General features: G+C 37.7%; 1 protein-coding gene across 1 annotated transcript; it reads left to right on the forward strand.

The window, feature by feature from the left end:
* Positions 1-1,870: 1,870 nt before the first annotated feature.
* On the forward strand, positions 1,871-19,486 carry mrasa (muscle RAS oncogene homolog a). The gene is made up of 6 exons (XM_008402522.3): positions 1,871-2,227; positions 13,133-13,378; positions 14,258-14,411; positions 15,305-15,404; positions 15,746-15,825; positions 17,151-19,486. The coding sequence occupies exons 2-6, from the start codon at positions 13,186-13,188 to the stop codon at positions 17,248-17,250; spliced, it is 627 nt and encodes a 208-aa protein (XP_008400744.1). The 5' UTR covers positions 1,871-2,227; positions 13,133-13,185; the 3' UTR covers positions 17,251-19,486.
* Positions 19,487-20,021: the final 535 nt, after the last annotated feature.

Raw genomic sequence — 20,021 nt, forward strand, 5'->3', positions numbered from 1 at the left:
GACAAACAACCTCGTAATTACCAAGCTTTCGGGGAAGCATTTCTTTTAAGTGGCTACCAACAGGTATTGTGACTAACTTCTCAGTCACTCAGAAGGCATCTGTTTAAATGTGGCAGAGCTTAACTTCCAAGGCCATATGGATTCAAATTCCTGGTGTTTGTGGTGTAACATGTTTTCAATATGAAAGCATGAGGGTGTTTTCCAACTAGATTCTATTTTCTATAAAGCACGGTGAAATCATGATGCTGTGAGGAAAATCTAACAGACAAAATCTTAATATGTTAGGTTACATAGTAAATGTTCATCTGCATCGTTGCACAAAGTTTTATAGTTTAAGGTAAGACTGAAAGTAGATACTCTGAAATAATGAATTAATGTATGCAATTGAAATAAGATGCATACACTCCAATAAATGCACTCAATTCTTTTTTTTCTGTCATTGTCTATCATTAAATCAGACTAAACGTTTCCTCTTTTAGGTCAGTGAAAATAAACAAAAATAATTAATACCAAGTAAATATCAGAAGGTGTTTTTTTATATTCACAAGTTCACTTTAAACAATTTCCTAAAGCCCAGATGATGTTGTCATAATGCTGTCAGCTTCTTAGCTGACAGCATTCAAGTCAAAATAAGGCACACCTTCAGATGCATTAAAAAGCAAAACCTCAAACATTTTTTTCTTGCGTGTCATCATGGAAAATCTAAAGTGATTATTCAAGATGTCCACTGGCCTTTTTCCTCTTTGGGAACAATTTCCAGATGCCTGAATGCAATATATTCATCTATTAAAACAACATTTTACAAATCTAAACACCAAATTTGTCTATTAACCTGATTACAAAAATAAATTATCATATGCCGATTGTGGCTGAAGCTAGCCTGAGCCACACTGACAGGATCAGAGAAGACACTCAGAGAGGAAGAAGCTACATCTCCAAAAGCAAAGCCAGGTTACTGGTTACAAAGGCCTTTGGAGACATTTCTTATGATCTGTTAAAACTAAAATTGTAGTATTTGACCATCGTGATCCATAACGTTTAGAGAAAAATTTGGTAAGACAATGTTCTCCAACCCATGGATGAAGCTTTTACATAACTGGCTCCTTCAGTGGCAGACTGCTGCATCACAGCTGCACAAAGGAGTGTTATCACAAATATTTCCTCCCAGCAGCTGTAAAACTTTATACCATCAAATAAAAGCAGGTATGTACATCCCTGCTGTTATTCGCAGTTTTTCCATTTCCTGCAAGTATTCTGATGTTTTTTATGTACACATATACGTGCAGATGCACTTTTTTTAAAAAATTATCCTCTTCAGTTGCACATTTCTTTTAATATATATGCTATTTTAAATGTCCGTTCAGTATTTTTTATATTAGCTCTTACTGAACACTCTTCTTATTTTACCAGCAAAATTTAGATTCATAGCTGGTCCAACAGAATCAAATGGCTGAATTACCTCAGAATGCAGTCAAGTTCTGAAGAGTCCAGTCCAATAAACTGAGTGTTTAATAAGATGCAGGTGAAAAAAAAACTTGTGGGAAACTGACCCCGGATGGCTGTGTAGACTTCATCTGATCAGAGTACCATGGTTTTTCTCATATTTCTTGAAACTACTTCACATAGGTCTGTGCAGTGTATGGAAATTAACATAAAAATTATGAGAAAAATATCAGAGAGAAGTGATTGATATAATGGGACATAAATACAAAGTGTTTCCCCTTTCCCGACGTAGTAGCAGAAGTTTTTGTAGTTGGGTTGTTCGGAACCTTAATTATCCGGAAGATCCCTTTAAAGAAGTCCACTATAGAAGGGAGCGGACCATTTCGTCATAAAAAAAAGGGGAACTATGTAAGCGCTTTGGTAGATTTCACTTAACCAGCTGAAAATAACCGTCGCAACAAGCAACAACCAGAAACTTTAAGACTATCGAGGAACGTCGGAAGGATTTTAAGCAGAAAAATCAACATCGACGACATTTACAGTGTCATCCAAAATCCACGTCCACCCCTCCGGGCATTTCTATTTATAGCATCAGCTGTTGCAATACAAAGATTGGCTGCTGAGCGTATTGTTTCGCAGATTGTGGGGCAGCTCTGAGCCTGTGGATGTTAAAGGGCGGCGCGGCGGAGGCGGCGGCGGCGGTGTGAAAAACGGCGGAGATGAGGAGGAACATGTCGGCGTGAGGACGGCGGTCGTGTCGGCGTCAGGGAGGGAGCTCGTCTCGGTGAGTGGCAGGTCGTGTTCGGGCGTCCGCTAACGGAAAATGTTCGGTTTATATGAAGAAAATAAAGGAAAAAGAACCCGGAGCTCATTAAAGCTCAGACTGATGACAGCCAGCTAAGCATTCATAGGAGGCGAGCTGCTTTTAATTAGGGCGTTTTTTTTTTGTGTTGCTAAACGAATCATATTTGTTATATTCCGGGGCGGCTGCTGTCTGTTTGCATCTAACTCCTGCTCACAGAGACGGACAGAACGACGGGGCCTTGACTCTTGTGTTTTTTCCAGTGTAGCAGATTTCTCCCCCCCCCGCCCCCCGCGGTGGGATACGTACGAAAAACACGGCGTTTGTCACAAGTGATGAGGGAAAACCCTGCTGCAGTGTTTATGTGTTTCACGACGGGCCCCTTTCTCGTTTTTCCACGCTCACACACACCCACAGCAGCGGCTCTGAAAGCGGGATGAGTGAGGACATTTAAGCGCTGGACACGGAGAGAACAGAGGGATTCTTCTTGTATCAGATCATAGCATGAGATCATTCAGAAGCAGCAGTCAGTCTGGAGCAGGAAGCGCATTTTAATCACTATTAATAGGGTTGTGAAATCATCACATCATCTGGTTGTGTGTCTGGGGAGGAAAAACCTTGGTATTCTGCTAAAACTTTGCAGGAAGGATTTTGCTGCTGCAAAATCAAACTCTGAGGTTCTAGAAGTGATTTTCCAGATATGTACTACATGAAATGCTTTGTCGTAGAATTAAACACATCTTTGTTTTATTTTCAGATCTCAAAACAAAATGAATCCCCTACAAAAACTGTAAAATTAAGGGAGCCTTTTTTATATGTACATGTGGAAAATGAAGAAGGATGGGTAGCATAGTTTGAAGTTTAAAATTCTGTTGTAATTATTAGATGCAAATTTTGCATAATAACTTAATAAAATAAAATAATTATGCAAAAGAATTCCTAAAACAACAATTTTGTATTGCAAACATAATCAAAAACATTTCCTTTATGGTTTTGTAAAAGCCACATGTGGCAGACCCCTGATCTGAACTAACAAAAAAAAAGCTGCACAGGTATTGACAGAATAATTAGCTATGCCATTCAGAAATGTGGCCTTAAGAAAGTTGAAAAGAAAAAAGTTATGGATGAGCGAAAATCATTGGGCATCCCTTTTGCAGTTTGCCACAAACTTATTGGGGGATACAGGGGAAAATTCTCAAATCAGAAAGCTAGAGCTACAAGCAAAACACAATCATGATGCCTCCGCCATCAGTTCTGCAGAAGCTTGTAAATCCCCTGTTGGTGAGTCAGGTGTGTGTCAGCAGGGAATCCCCCAAAACATGAAGGACAGAACATAATGAAGACCACTGGGTTAGAGGCTGCTAAAGACTTTTGACCTGGGCAAAGGTTGACCCTCCCAAACACACAGCCAGATTTACAGCGTTATGTTTTAGAGCCAAGCGTTAGAAATGCCTAAATCCATTCAGTTTAGATGCTACCCATTCAATTAGGCTGATGTTGAGCTATTTTATACGAATATTTCAGTCTATGCATGTGTAAAGGTGATAGATGAAATACCCCAAAAGACTTGCAGCTCTAACTGCAGTGACAAGTTGTTCTGCAAAGACTTCAGAGGGCCTGACTGTAAATACGTGTCACAAGTTTTCATTTGTGAGATTTGGACATTGTATCACTTTCCTCCCACTTCACAATTTAGCACTACCTTCTGTTGCTTTATCTCATAAAATCCAAATAAAATGGCTTGTGGGTTTTGAATGACAAAATGTGAAATAAAGTGATAAGAATAAGTCTGCAAGGCACTGCAAAGTTAGTTGATTTGATTTGGACTGTACTGCATTTAAGTACTGTTCAGCTGGACAATAAAAGTAAGAAAATAGATGCAGCTTCTTTGATGTTCTCTAAGGAAGTGTTTTCTTTTTATGCCCCGAAATGAGGGGAAAACAGGATTATTTGAGTTTATGTGTCAAACAAAAGAAGCATTGCCAGGTTGTTAAGGAAATAGCAGTTTTTTTCCCCCATCTATACACTAATCTACTCATCAATCTGGGACAGTGTAAATATGCAAAATGTTACTTCATTAATAAGTAACTTTTCTTTTTCTTAAAGTTAACTGAGTTTTAGTTTTGATAGATTTGTGAATGCTTTGAGTATATTCTTGGAGGACATCTTTAAGCACAGTACATGCAGATGCACTTTCAGCAAAATGTATTACTTAATGATGATGAGTCAGTGATGGGGTAGGCATTTCTTAAGCCACTTTTATTAATTTAATCTCCTTAGTTACATAGTTTTCTTTATGTGGACCAAAAAAATGACCCTTGTGATGGAATATTACTACTGTTTTCTAGTAAGTTGGGGAATGAAGAAACCCAAAACAAAATAAAAAAAAAACCTGTTGCCATAACTACAGTACATGTTAAATTTGTTAGATCCCTTTTTGTCCCGGCAATGCATATACTCCCTAACATGTTTGGCATATTGCAGTTGGATTTAAAAAAGATAAGTTTGGTTACACAATCTTTAGTTTATGTGGTGATTCTTTTGGACTCACCACAAGAATGTACAGAATAGGTTCAGTAAAAAAAATGAAAGTATGTCATCCACAAAATTGTACTCTATGCTTTGGCTGCATAGGGACTGTGACTGCCTTGGAAGTTTATCATATACATTGTATAATTTATGACTTAAACTTTAACTTCTTAAAATGTTTCTCATATTACTGCAGACATTTCCCAGTATTAGATATTTGTGTTAAGGAAAATACTTTGGTATCATGTTTTTTTTGTGTTACTTTTAAAACAAAAAATCAACTGTTTATTCCTATTGCTGCTGTGATTATTATATCTCGACATTTATTTACTAATTTGATATAAAATACACGAAATGTAGTAGTTTATATGCGCTTGGGTACTATCCCTTGCCAATTGTCACTTTACAGAGTTGCACAAGTATAACAGTCTAATACTATCTGGTAAATTAGTCAGGCAATCTGCTCCAGTGGAGTTTGTCTGTTTTTGAGGCTGGACATTTTTCCTAACACTAAATTTTTTTTTATTTCATCTAAAAAAAGACTATATGACAAAGTATGAGAGTCATGCTTAGAAACTATTATGACTTTATTCTGGCAATATGACAACTTCTAGTTTTATTTTGACTTTATTCTTGTAATTTTTGGGGTTTATTCTTGTAATTTTATTTTTATTTTCTCTAGGCAAATTAAATAGGTGCCTTCATTTACCTAGATTATTAAATGGCAATTAAGCAACAAGTTGGGGAGGGACAGTGCTGTCTCTATTCTGCATAGTTTTGAGAAAATGCATCGTTCCAAAAGTTTCTTTGGTATCTGATTTTTAAAATATGAGCTTTTCGGAACCTTGTAATGGGCAGCCTGGTCATGCCTCAGTATTGGTAACTTACCCAGGTCTTGTCTTTAGTGTTTTAAAATAAATTGTGATTTACTCCTAAATTGCAGTTGTGTCTGTATAGTTGATGTGCGGTAAAGGGTTTCCGTCATGAAATCCAGACATTCCTTGAAAGCCACTAAGGGAAAACAAAATTGTCATTAAATGTTGACAAAGGTCAGAGCAGGACACGGCTCTTGCAAACTACAGGAACCTCTTCAAGTGCTTAGACTTTGGAGGGTATAACATGTCCATGTGTCAGATCTGTTCCCACATGATCAAAAAAGTTTTAAGTTTAACCCCTCATATTTCTTCTTTTTATGGTTGGATGGAACCAGCTCTGTGTAACTTCCAACAGGAAAGAAGTGTCTATGGCTGGCATCCTTATTCATTGAAATTCATGAGACGCTGTTGAAGTGAGGCAGAGTTATTAAAAAATATAAAGCTTCTGTAACAATGGGCTTAGTTCTTAGTGCTGTCTTGCAACCAAATAACTGTAGTGACCACTTAAAGATGTTCTTGCTGGACTTTTAAAGTTTCACTGTCACTTTAGATCTGACCATAACTAACTCTTATTTCATGCAGATTGCATCTCAGAATCGTCAATGTTAAGAACTTCCTTTGGCTGTCATAGCCAACATGCCTAAGAGTCCACTTAAATATGGGTAATCTAATTTTTATAACTTCAAATTCAAAGAGCTTTTTAAGTAACCCATTTGTCACTATAATTTAAATGCAGATTATTGTATTAGAAACTCTAAGTGTAAACCTTTTATTTCATAGAATGACTACAGTTGGAATGTGAGAGACTGATCCGGCCGGTGACGGATGGTATTTTATCTGTAACCGCTTAAAGAATGTAGTTAGCCAACATAACAGATCCGAGCTTTCTGATTAGATATCTAATGCAACACACATTTCCCAAAATCCTGTTCCTTCTAGTTATCAGGGTTGTGACGTCTGGTTCCCAGGATGCAGCAGAGCCGCTGGGGTGCATGTGCTGACCTACACTCCAAAGAAAAACAGCCCTGTTGAATCAAAATCAAACCCGGTCAGCTTGTTCCTGCACACTTTTGTTTTGTGTTTCCTCACTGCTTCATTGCATTCAACATCACTTAGTGGCTTCTTATTCTTCTACACAATTAACTTGGTTCTGAATGTCCAAAAAGTGAGAAACCACCAACATTTCCTAAATATGAGCCAGAGACCAGTACATGCTGAAAGTTAATTTCCCTCCAGCTCAGAGGTGGAGGTGAGCAGAAACCCAGGATGGTCCTGAGAGAATAAATGGCCTTGTCTGACCCAAAGTAAGGTGCGCTTAACAGATTAATCTTTGCAAAGATTCTGAAGCTTTTCAAGCTGATGAACTCAAAACATTTATGATTTTCTTTTCTCTTAAGCTTTCAACCAAATATTGAGCATTCGAACTCAAAACTCAAGATTTTTAAACGTTGGGATGTTTATTCCCAATCAGACAAATTGCAAAGTAGCTGGTACCCCTTTTTGTTGTTTTAATGTGTTTATTTTGTAAATGACTTGGATTGGACTGCAGTGTAATTACAGTGAAATATATTCCTTAATATCATGCAATGACTTGAAAGAAAATGAATCTTTTTTTTACATCATCTTCCCATTCCTTTTTGAACATGTTCAATAAGATTGCCCTTGATTTTATTTTTTTATTTTTTAAAGAAATCGTCCTTTAAACTAATATCTGTTAGATATTAGACTTGAGGAATTCTTTAAAGATTTGACAGCAAAATGAGACTCAAATATGAAGGTTATTCAGAACCATATCGAAACGTATGCTTTTACCGTTTGCGTGTTTATGTATATTTTAATAAATGTTATGTCAACTTATCAACTTATGCATTTTTACAGCAGTAGCAGTAATTCCTGCTAAAGATATGCTTTAAAGCTTTTTATGTTTTATTTAAAAGACAACAAATTCTTAAATACTACAGGTGGTTTTTAGATTTTTCAGGAGTTTGGAAATCGATGAGTGTTTGTAAGAGTACATCTCTGCAGGCTGGGGTGTGTTCTTCCTTATTTGTGTTCTGTGAGTTATGCTGCTGCTCCGTTCCCACGTGAACATGGAGATCTCTTTATCCTTTCTCAAGAAGGCAACCGGCGATTTCTCCAAGAAGCCCCTCAGAGGCTTCCCGAAGCCATTGTGAGAGAAAATATTAGCTGCTGACACACAAACGTCACCCATAAATGTTCCCCTTGCTGCTAGCGTCATGTCAGCAGTAGCAGATGTGTCTGAAATGTACAGACTTTGTGACATGGCAGCATTTTTTTTTTTTTTGCTAAATGGAGGAAGTTGTATTGTTAATGGTTTGGCAGATTAAGCATGCATGCTTTTATAACAGAATGCTGTCAAGAAGTCAAATGGAAGCCCTCATGTGGACAGTACTGCAAACATCAGGCATGACTCTGTCCATTGTTGGACAGATTAGCGATAAGGTCTTTTTCTCACCTCTGATTGCACTTATTGGGCTTTTCAGAGGCGTGCTCACCTCACCAGAGGGAAATCCTGACCAGCCCTGGTGGGTGGTGACCTGACTTGCAGCAAAGACTCCCCGTGTTTAACAAGCTTGAAACTGGTAGCAAGAATTCTTGTTGGATAATTAGAAATTCCTGAAAGCCTGTCTTTGGCGCTGCTGGATTATTGTGGTACAGCTTTTTAACCTAACAAAGTCAACAACTGCTGAGCCTTTTTTTTTTGGTGTCAGGAACGAAAGTCTTTTTGCTCAGCCTGGGCAAATGAGTGGTTAGCCCGGGAAAGGAAGGAAACATCTTCCTTCCCTCTATTGTGCCGAGCAGGAAAGGATGGACTCTGGCCAGCTGACAGCTGTTTCCTGGTGGATGGAGGAGGAATGGGTGCGTGGGTGGGGGTGTTGTGCTAGTGGTTGGTGAATGTGTGGCTTTTTTGTGCGCTTCAGCCGAGAGGCTTTAAAGTAAGACAGAGAGGAGTTGTTATATTGAACTTGCATACTTGTGTGAAAAGTGGAGGATTCAGAGTTTAACCCATTCACTGCTTAGACTGAGAAGCCTCTAAGTAAAATCTTTTTTTTTTTTAATATAGTAGAAATCGGATACATTCTTAAGTTTATTTTATTGATTTACTAATGATTGATAAGTGGCCACTTTCTCAAAACACTGAGTTTTCAACATCATTTCTGTAACTGAGGTACATTTTTCACAATATAGAAAAATCAAAGATGAAAAGAATAAAATATGTGAAGCGCTTAATTTCTGATGTTCATACAGAAGTCTGTTGCTTTTGAATGTTACAATTTCTCTACAAGAAGTGCATTAACTCGCCACAGCCCTCAAAATCAACAACATGTTGATGTTGGCATCATGTTTCAGTTTTTCTGCATCGTCTCTCCACTTTCCTGTCATCACATCTTCTCCATTATAGAGCATCACTTTGTAGTAAAGATTATCAAATGTTTATATTCCAAAACTGAACCATATAAAATGCATTTTGCTTCCCACACTAGACTCTGTTTGGACCATTTCGCTTTCCCATTGTGGTATGGTTCTGCCACCTTTGTTTCTGTGTCAACTGCCTCCAATTAGGAATGACGAGCGGCAGCCAAACTACATCATTGCTTTCTGACTGATCTTATGGTATGTTTAGGGTAATTGGAAGAACTAATATATTTTACTGTCTGTCTTCAGATGTTGCTTTAATATTTATTAGGACTGAAATATTTTTAAAATTAATTCTAATGAGTCTATTATTGAATTAATCAACTAATTTAGTAATGTGTTGATTGATAACCTAAGTGCATAAAAAGACTATTTGCTAAAGAACATACTTGATGCCGTAATTAAATCAGGACTGTGCATTTTGCATTTAAGATGGAAAACTCTGTTAAATTTCCATGAGAATGGAATGAAAAATCTCCTAAGCGCATTTTATTATTCAATTATTAATCAAAATAGAAGATGGATCAGCCCTAAACCGTGTTGTAATGATGTTAAGTCAAGCAGAAAGATGTTAAAAGTGTGTGATATCGGCTGTCTTTTAAGAATTAGCAAAAATAAGTTAATGTTGCAAAGAAAATATGAACATGTTGGAGAATAGGAAGATTTTTGTTTTTATTGAAGGAAAAAAAGTATTTTATGCCTCCTTAGTGTATTAAAACCATCTTTAAAATGTGTAAAACGAAATCAAGTGCATGTTTATTTAGATGTGCATGCATACTGAATCAAAAAGCAGAAGATTATTTGGAGTTCTCTGAAACTGAAAAGCAGAACTAGGTTGCTAATGTAAATTCATACAAATCCAGAACATTTCAGTAAAAAATTGTTTAACCAGGCTAATAATAGATTAGCAGCACGAAAGATTGTGTAAGATCCTTACCAACCCATTCTCTACACCTTTTTTTTTTAAATTGCTCCATGCTGTAGCCTCAAATATGTTTATTGGATTTTTAATAGGAAACAGACAAACTACAGCTCGACTTGTTTGTCTGTCATAAACTGGAACAACTGAGCTGGTTGAGTCTAAATATGTCTTCACTCTAAAAAGGAAGCAAACCATGAAAATGTGGTGGCCGTTGTGGTGACTCAGGCCTAATTTGAACCGTTTGGCTCTGTCCTCGTGTGCCCCTGCTTCCTCAGCCTCTTTCTTCTGTTTATGAATAATCGCATCATCCTGTTCCTCTTGCGTCTCCTGCTCTCCCCACTTGTCCCGATCTTTTAGTGGCGGTCTTATCGTGGATGGACTCCGTGTAGGACTGCACTCCGACTTCAGCCGAACAGAAAAACACTCTTGTGCTGATTCTTGCACTCTTACAAAATGTTTATTTTAACTTGGTGGGGAGTTATAATTTCAAGCTACAGCTATTTGTCTTTGAGCCGTCATATTTCTGCTGGTTCTGGACATACTGGACCATGTGGTATGTCATTCTGAATGAAACTGTATTCAGGCTGCTGTGGGTTTTCTTTTTACTTAGATTTAGGGCATTCTTGTATTTATAGAGCAGCTTTCACCACAATGATGGGCTGAGACATTGGTGACAAATGCTGCTTCATTTCTTTAGAGGCTTTTTGTAGTTTTCCGTTGGAATGCAACTAATTCAGTTTGCCTGACATTAAAGCAGATTTACTGTTGTTTTTCCTATATAAAACTTTCTGAACTTTAATAAAATGTCTGACTTTGTTTTTCTCAGTGTACACTAATGTTTGATCCCTGTTTCTTAAACCATTACTTTAGTGTTCTTCAGAGAGTCATGGTGGAATGATTTCCCCAGTTTCTCTTCACACTAAACACTCCCAAAATATAGGAAAAGAAATTCAATTTAATTCTTAAAATACTTGGGTTTTAGTTATTTGCTGCTCCACCATTAACGGCACTGAACTCTCAGTTTCTTTTCATGCTGTACGCCTCAGACTTTTGGCCCACTACAGTCGATGGGTGTGTCTGATATGGCCAAAAAGCTGGATGGACAACCTTGAGCATCCTTTATACGAAACCGTTGTACAGCAGAGTGCCTTCAGTCAGAAGCTTCTTAAGAATTGCTGTGATCCAGACCACTACAGGAGATCATTCCTACTCATAGCCATAAGCATCTGCAACACCTTTTTGAAAAAAACTTGGATAGTATATGTCAGAACATTATACTATCCAATGTTCATTAATCCATTGGGATTAATTAACTATTTAAAAAAAATTTTTTTTCAGAAAATTGGATAGAAATGTTATAAATCAACACAACTTTCACCACAGCCAGCGGACTATCCGCTGATAACAAGATCTTCCTGTCGGTTACAAAACATCAAGAGTAAAAGCAGCAAAAATATGACCTGCAACAACACAGAACCATAGTCTGGATTGAATATCAGAGCCAAGAATAAAGTGACATCGACATCTTGATCCAGTCTGTAAACCGAAATCCAAAATGACTTTTTCAGGTTTATGCAGTTTTAAAAAATAACTAGTCTTTCCATACAGATGATTAATCGACAGTTTGTCTTTAAGCAGGGGACGAGTTCACTGAATGACCCCTCAAGCTAAAATCTTTCTGTTTTAATTAAGCTGCATAACATTGAGTCCAGTTCTAAACATGTTAAGAATGATTAGCAGAGCATCAGTAGTTAGTTTCTTCGGTTTTTAATGTTTTATTACTTCTGTCTTTCAATATTGTTTTTTTCAGTGTATGAGTTGTATTGTCTATAGTTCCTTTTCAACACACTGTTATCTTGTACGGTTGTTTAAAATCGGTTGTCCTTCAATACGAGACCGCCTGTTTGCTTTAAATTTCTTAACCCTGCCTGTCTGCACATCTATAAAATGCCTTAAATTGATGTGCCCAAAATTAAGACCTTAAAATGTTTTAAATTCATAAACTAAATAAGTTGGCCTTAAATATGTCAATCACAGGTCTTAAAATTTATTGTGGCAGGACTATTTATGCTAGTAAATTGTCATAAATAGTAAATTCTGGTAGCCACAAACACCAGTTGGCTGCCAAACGTCCATCATGGATAATTGCAAATTTATTGCTAGCTGGCTGGACGATGTTCGGCTCACAGAACATTTATTTATTTGCAATTTTCTTTTGTGTGTCTGTGACGTGTCAGGTCTGAAGTTTAATTCATAATGGTCTTAAAAAGTCTTAAATTTAAGTTTAAATATGCCATTTGGTTGACAAAATCAAGTCTCGCACTGCAAATGCTATCAGTTTAAGAACTCATTTATTCTCACCTTCATCCAGTTAAATAACACTGCTTAAGCATGAAGGACTGTGCAATAACACAAGGTGTTTAGTGTGTGTGTGTGTGTGTGTGTGTGTGCAATGTTCATTGTTAGCTGATGTGTGGTGAGATTTAGTTAAACTCTGTTTAGGCAACACGTATTGTTTTGTCTTTCTGCTGTGAAGCAAAAGGATTAGAGTTCAGCTTGAAGTGAACTATAATGCCTTTCCCAACCGGGTCACTAAGGTTTTTTCTATCTCGTTTTATTTTACTCTTTCTAACAATAGACCATATCTTGACATAGAAAATGGAAAACGAATGGAAATCGTGGCTCAGACTTTTTATTTATCACAACATGTTGACGCTCTTGCAGGTTTTAAGCAGTGATATAAACCTCTAAGCCATGGAAAATATATCTTCTAATCTTCCAAAACTGAACCCGGGTAAACGATTCTTGCATCGCCTGGTTGGTTAAATTTTCATTCTCCTGTTCTGTGAAGTTTTAAATGTTAAATTAATGCCCCTCAGCTCTAGGTAACAGTCATTTTAAATGCAATGTCTCATTTTGTAGTTAGTTCATCTGCCCCCTTTCCTTCTGCTTTTATCTCCAACCCTTAGCTATGATCTGTCGTCTCCATGGTGACGAGCAAGCAGCTGCAACAAAAAAAGCCTTAACATCTCTCTCTCCTGCTCTCCTTTGTTGTCAATCCCCTTTTATTTCTCTTCCCCCAACCCCTTTCTTTCTTTTCTGTCCTCCATCCATTTCAACCAGGTGTGTCTCACCAGCCACCTTCTAGCCTGCTTCCCACCACTGTCGAGGTAGCCATGGCGACCAGCGCCGTGCCGAGCGACAACCTGCCAACCTACAAGCTGGTGGTGGTGGGGGACGGTGGCGTTGGGAAAAGCGCTCTAACCATCCAGTTTTTCCAGAAGATCTTTGTGCCAGACTACGATCCCACTATAGAGGACTCGTACCTGAAACACACTGAAATAGATGGGCAGTGGGCGATACTGGACGGTGAGTTCGAATTATTTTATAAAAAGCATTTGCTGCCTTGGGTTGCTAGTTCTGTTTACACATGGGTAATTAGCAGTTCTCCGACAGCTGTAATAACATACTGGGGGTTTACACGTGGAAGAAATTACGTAACGTCAAGCAGCTCATTGTTTCTGCTGCAGAGTGTCCTGTTTATTTGGAAAAACAATCTAAATCGCTGAAAATAAAAGAAAAAAGTGTCACACTTTAACTGTATGCCTTAAAGTTTTACCGGGACAAGGCCTCTTCTCTCTAAAATTAAAGCAGCACGACTTTGTTTTACAATGAACTTCCCCCCAGCCTGGATGTAAGACATGGTGGCATTTTTAAAGAGAACCAATGATGATGTGGGCTTTTTATTTGTTTATTTTATTCAGCCACAGAATCTAGGAAAGTTATTGGAGAGTCAAAAATGAGGACACAGACTGACTCGAGGAATAAATCACTAACATGCAAATAATAAACAGCTTTGCAAACGCATTCATTTTCACAGTTAGATCTTCTAATCGTTAGTATCTAGTGCTAAAAACGAGTGTCGATTTGAACAAAGACAGCGAAGTCATAAGATTAGAAACTGATTAAGACCAGATAATTGTGTTATGCTGTGATATGCAAAACATTGTAGGACTTTTAGCTTCTTTTTACCAAGACTGTAAATGAATTACTCTATTTCATTAGCACATGATGGCAAAAGGCCTGCGGTTTTAATTGAAAGAATGCTCATGGTCAAACATTTTCTGTTTCCTGGAAAGCGAGGAACTCTTCTGTTTTTCTTTTCTTTTTTTTTTTCCATGCAATTTGTGAAATATGAAGTGCTAATTTTGCTGGTTGTTCAGGGAGTTCATGCTTTCATTTCCCCAGTACTGGACACAGCAGGCCAGGAGGAGTTCAGCGCGATGAGGGAGCAGTACATGAGGACAGGAGATGGTTTCCTCATAGTCTTCTCCGTCACAGACAAGGCCAGCTTCGAACATGTGGACAGATTCCATCAACTCATACTACGGGTCAAAGACAGGTGAGTCGGAGACGCTTGGGCGGCGACTCTCAAGCTCATTTTCACGACTTTAGTGTCTGAAAAGTTGACGGAAAAGTGTCTCCTTTTTATGTGAGGGACTGTTTAACTGTCATCATAAATGTGAGAGAAAAGACAGACTGCAGTCATAATGTGATGAATCATGGGCCCCTGAAAAATGTATGCGCAGCAATGTTAAATATAGCAAGGCTAAGATAAGCGGAACTAACCCTCTTAAATGGACCAGACATTTACATCGCAGTTAAACAGAGCGTGTGTTTATCTCTCATCAATAGTTGAATTCAGCATGTTTTATTTATTTCTTTTTTTTACTGTACTAGTTAAATTGTTTTTATACGTGTCTTCAGGACGCAGAGCACCTGATTAAAAAAAAGCAACCTATAAGTTGGATTTTTGTGTGGTGTCATCACGCCTCCTTTAGGTTGTTTTTATAGCTTTTGTCGAATCAGCAGGCGCGGGGTCACGATGCAAAAAGGAAATATGAGCTATTGGAAATATTTTGGAGATTTCCTTAAAACGGTAACCTATTGGAGATGTTAAAGAAGGCAGAATAAAGGCGCCTGTTCTCTCACTGCAGGAACTGCAAATGACAGAAAAAATACAAGCTAGAATTGAACAGACTGCTGTCCGTCTATATTGGGTATTGAGAGTGTAAACTCTTTTATTTATTTTTTTTAGAGGATTGAAGTGTTGCAGAAATCAGACACCTCTCAAACAGTACTGAGCCGTTGTGCTAAAACAGCTTTGACAATTAAGACGACTACAAGTGTAGTTAATGTTGTATAACGCCACGTTCTACTATTCAGTCTGTTTGATAATGGCTTTACTTTCAACATGCTTTTTTTTTCCCCATCTTTTTTTCTGTTTACCATCAGGGAGGCCTTTCCAATGGTGCTTGTTGCTAACAAAGTGGACTTGGTTCATCTAAGGAAGGTGGCATCAGACCAGGGCCAGGAGATGGCTGCCAAACATAATGTGAGTCCTAAAGTGCTGATCTCAGTTTTCCTTTTTAATTAAACACATGCAGCATTCATTTCTCAAGCCATTTGACTGGTTTGTCTGAACTGTGAACACAAAAAGACCAAAGAGCAGAGAGAAAGAGGAAGGAACCGTCATAGAATCTGAATTTATAGCACACCATCAGGAATGGAGAATTAGAGTTGACAGAAAAGAAGAGATGATGCAGGTTTATACAAATCGAGCCTTCTGTCCCCTGTTGAGTATGACTCAATTTAATGAAAGGTCCTAGCTCACATCCCTCTTCTCTAAATACTGTCAGCATTGATTTAAATGTTGTTATTCCTGTGTTTCCTCAGATAACGTATATTGAAACCAGTGCCAAGGATCCTCCAATGAATGTGGACAAAGCCTTTCATGAACTGGTCCGAGTTATAAGGTAACTTCATTAATTCTTTTGATTTTTAGGAGATGTGGGGTGTTTATCTGGATCATAAGAAGTACTGATGGTAAAAAGAAGGAACTAAAACGTTTTTTGGGAGGTTGCGACAGAAAATGACCTTTAGTTATTTTATGCCACTTAGCTGTCATTTATGATTTCAGAAGACTTAGCTTGTATTTCATGCATTTTCATTGTTGCCATTTAGTCTGATTGTTGCTGTTGGGACTGACCTGCTGAGACAAAAGTGGACAGTTTGTGTGTCCAGCATGACTTCCTGCTAGGTGAATCAACAGTGCCCTCTTGTGGTAACGGTGTGGTGTTGAAGTCAGAGAAATGGGGTCTTGGCCTGGGGGCGGGGGGAACTTTATTTGGTTTTAGATTTCAATTGGTAATCCTTTTGGTTGACAAAAAATAAACTGTCCCTTTAAATCAACCATTTTGCTCTTCTAATTCAGTCTGAATGATGCTTGGGCATTTTGTGCCAGTGTGGAGATAGATTTTTTTTTTTTATTATTTACTTTTACGACGTTTTCTGTGTCTGAAAATATTTGGCCGCAATTGTAGTTGAAGGGAACAATTTTTCTTTAGGTTTTTATGGGATTTCAGCACCAAGAGAAGTTGCTGCAAGGTTGAACCGCTGGATGAACCAGCGTTGCCATCTTCAGGTGAAAGTGTAGTACTGCAGTAATATAAAGGGCGTCGGCAAAAATTTAAAGCAATATAGTTATCATTATTTCCTATTTCAGTTGGTCTGTGTAATCTCACATTTCTATTGGGTGTAGTGGTAAACAGTTTTGATATTAAACGCAACAACAGGTTATTTTACTAAAGCAATAGAAAATGATGGGCAACAAGCCAAAAGGAAAAACAAATTTCTTAGAACCAAAAAATAAAAAAAACATAACTCATCAATGTGATGGCGCTTTAGAATTGATCCAGAAATATTTATTTATGGGAAGCTAATGTCGTCAAACATTTTCAAAGTTATCCAAAGTGCTAAACAACCTCGTTTTTGGAGGTGTGCCCACCACTGTCCGGTGGTTTTGTATCGGTGTATAAATACAGGTGCATTAGGGAAAATTATGCTTACGAAAGAAAGCAAAGTCTCTTCATACAAGTTGCTTACAAGCTTAAATATCAAAAGGAAAACTGACATGAAACCAATTCATCAAAACGGACAAAATCCTGGCTTTTTAAAAAAAAAAGTATTTCTTTACATTCATGTGCAGGACAACAAGTTTTTGTTCAATCACTCCAGTCAGATTTGAACTCTGAAATATACATTTTTGTCTAAAATGTTCTTTCCTCCTCCCCACCTGCAGACAACAGGTCCCAGAGCGAAACCAGAAGAAGAAAAAGAAGATGAAGTGGAGAGCGGAACGTTCCACTGGTTCCCACAGGTTCCACTGCGCCATATTGTGACCGCCCTTCTCCTCGGCATCATTCATCACATAAACACACAGACAGACTGAGGAAAAACATACACACCTTTGGATGTCAGGGAACTCCCCAGCAGTGTTTAACTACTGGAGCACAAAAGCCAGACGGAGGTAGATGTGTCACTGACCAGCTTCATGGATCCTGAGAGACTGAAGGCTGAACTGACAGGCGACCCCTCAGCCCTTCGAGGTGCATCGGAAAGACTGTGTTACCTTCCTCTTCTAACCCTTAGTCCTTTTTTTTTTTTCTCCCCTAACCTCACTCCTCTTTTTTGTAATGAACACTGAAACAGAACAACTGCAGAGTAACTAACTACGGCACAAGATTTCAAACGTTTTTGGAGGAGAATACAGAGAAAGAAATTGTTTAAGAGGAAAGGAAAAGGGAGTAAGTAACTGGCTCAAAGTGGCGCCTGTTGTTTTTTTTTTTGTTTTTTTTTACTACAACAACTTTGTGGAGGAAATAAAGCCACAGTTGTTTTGCAGTGGGCTTCTTTTATTGGAGAGTGAAGGTAGGACTGAATGTGGAAGTGGTGATGGGTATTCTGGTGGCGTTGCAGCTGATTGTGGTGCAACATGCACCAAGAGGTCATGTTACGGATTGATAATGTTAGGAGAAGAAATGCGGGATGGTGGAAATAAAAAAAAAAAAGTGTTGAATAGACTGGCCATGTCAGCTGTGGAGTATGTTTGTTTTTTTTTCTTTCTTCTTTTTTGGTTATGATCATTAAAAAATGTAAGAATTATGTATTGAGATCAAGTAAGAGCCATGTTTACAGATACTTGAGGATTTTATTTCCCCACTCCAAGACCCACTTTGTTACACCTATTTAAAAACACAAGTGGGTTTGTTCCCTCTTATGTGCTTGTAAGTGTTGATCAATTCTGTATGAGCATTACGTTTCGTTTTTCTCATTCTGATCATATCTTTGCATCTTTCTTTTTTTTTTACTTTTATTTTGAAGTGTACAAATGACAGATGTGATATACAAAAATATGTAATTATATGTGGCAATGTAGACAAATTCACTGCTGTTTCACAGAAAATAAAGTCTATGAATTTGTTAGTAAAATAGAATAGATGAGGGATAGATAAATGAGCGGGCGATGGGGCTGGAGAAGCTGATTTGCACTGGCCACAAACCAAAATAATGTGATGTCACTTTATCTCAATCCAGGGGATTTTCCCGCCTCCCCCATCGACTTCAGGACTACGATATTTGATGATCAGCGCTCAGTGAAGGTAGAGGATGAAATCCTGTAGCTTTAGGAATCTGTCAGTTCTAGGAAACCTGCCTGAAGAGGGCAGTGTTGCGCTCTTCTGGCTCAAAGCCATGTCCTACAGTAGCTACAGACCAGATCGGTGGAACGTTGCAGACTAATCTATGAAAAATGGCTCGTACTGTTATTGGGCTAAAGTTTTGGTGGGCGGCTTCCTCTTCAGGATGCGCACCAACTCTTGGAGGAATACGTTTTTTGCACTTTGAAAACAATCTCTGACTTTTTCCTTATTGGCATGTTGTTTTCTTTTTAAACCTGCAGGTGAGCTGAAAGGCACGGTTAATATAAAATATAAATATGTGTATATCTGAATGTAAAATGATAACGTAAGCAAACAGCTGATTGGAGTTGTAGCCTCGTGTGCCTGCGTATGCCTGTTGCCTTGGCCATGATTGTAAAAACCAATCAACTAATTTGAGATGTAATCATTTAAAATTGTATTGGAAGCAAAAGTCGCATTATTGCGCCAGTTTTAAATTAAGGTGCTTCTGTATGATGTTTGACTGAATGACCGACGCCTGGAAGTGGAACCTGAGCAGAAACAACTCTGCATTTATCAGCAGCTACTGCTAAAAGGGACATTTTCCAGAGAAGGACTCGAAAAACAAACCGAAAAAGAAACGACTGACTTTTGAGCAAACAGACTGGATGGAAGGGGAGCAAAAATATACTGAATGTGTTACAAAAGTTATTGCATCATGTGTGTTTGATACCATTTTTGTATTATTGATATGATTATTGGAAAGTGTTTTTAAGCAACTGAATAATTTATTTCTGTCTGTTACCTCACTGTGTCCCAGACCTGGACAAAAAAAAAAAGTATTTTTTTTTCCCCCTTTTGCCTTTGAGTATCTGTACTGTATATTATGGACCAAGATGAAAATTAAAAGAAACAAATTTTGGTCCTGGGATGAAAATAAATCTCTGCTTTACTGGAATCTGTGTGGAGTAATTGATGAGTGGAAACAAGTTGAGTTGAAAATTTCCTGCATTTGTGTAACTCTTTCTTATGTCCAGAAAATACGATGGTGTATTAGGGCCATTGTAGATAGAAAAAAAGAGTACATTTATGCCAAAAAATTAAGAAATTTTTAAGTTAATCCCAGAAACTTTCAAGAAAAAACTAGTAAATTTCTGAGTTTAAAAAGTTTAATCTCAACTCTATTTTTTTTTCTTGCAAATCTTTTACTTTTGGAGCTTGGAAATTTTCTTTTTTCTAGAAAATTTCTGACATGAATCTCAATTTCAGTTTTTTGGTGGACATTTACCTTTCTTTGTCTTAGGGAAAGTCTTAGTTTTAGGTGTAATTTATTTAGTTTTATGAATTGAGATGCATGCAAAGAAACAAGTATAGAAATGGTATGGGTATAAAATAAGATTCCCTGCCAAAAAATAAAATAAGCAGATCAAAGGGTTTGACCCATTTATGCAAGTTTAAAACTGCACTCTCTCAATTTTATAGAATAATTCCAA

Source organism: Poecilia reticulata, chromosome 2 (assembly GCF_904066995.2).
Source record: "Poecilia reticulata chromosome 2, P_reticulata-male-v2, whole genome shotgun sequence".
Lineage (NCBI taxonomy): Eukaryota > Metazoa > Chordata > Actinopteri > Cyprinodontiformes > Poeciliidae > Poecilia > Poecilia reticulata.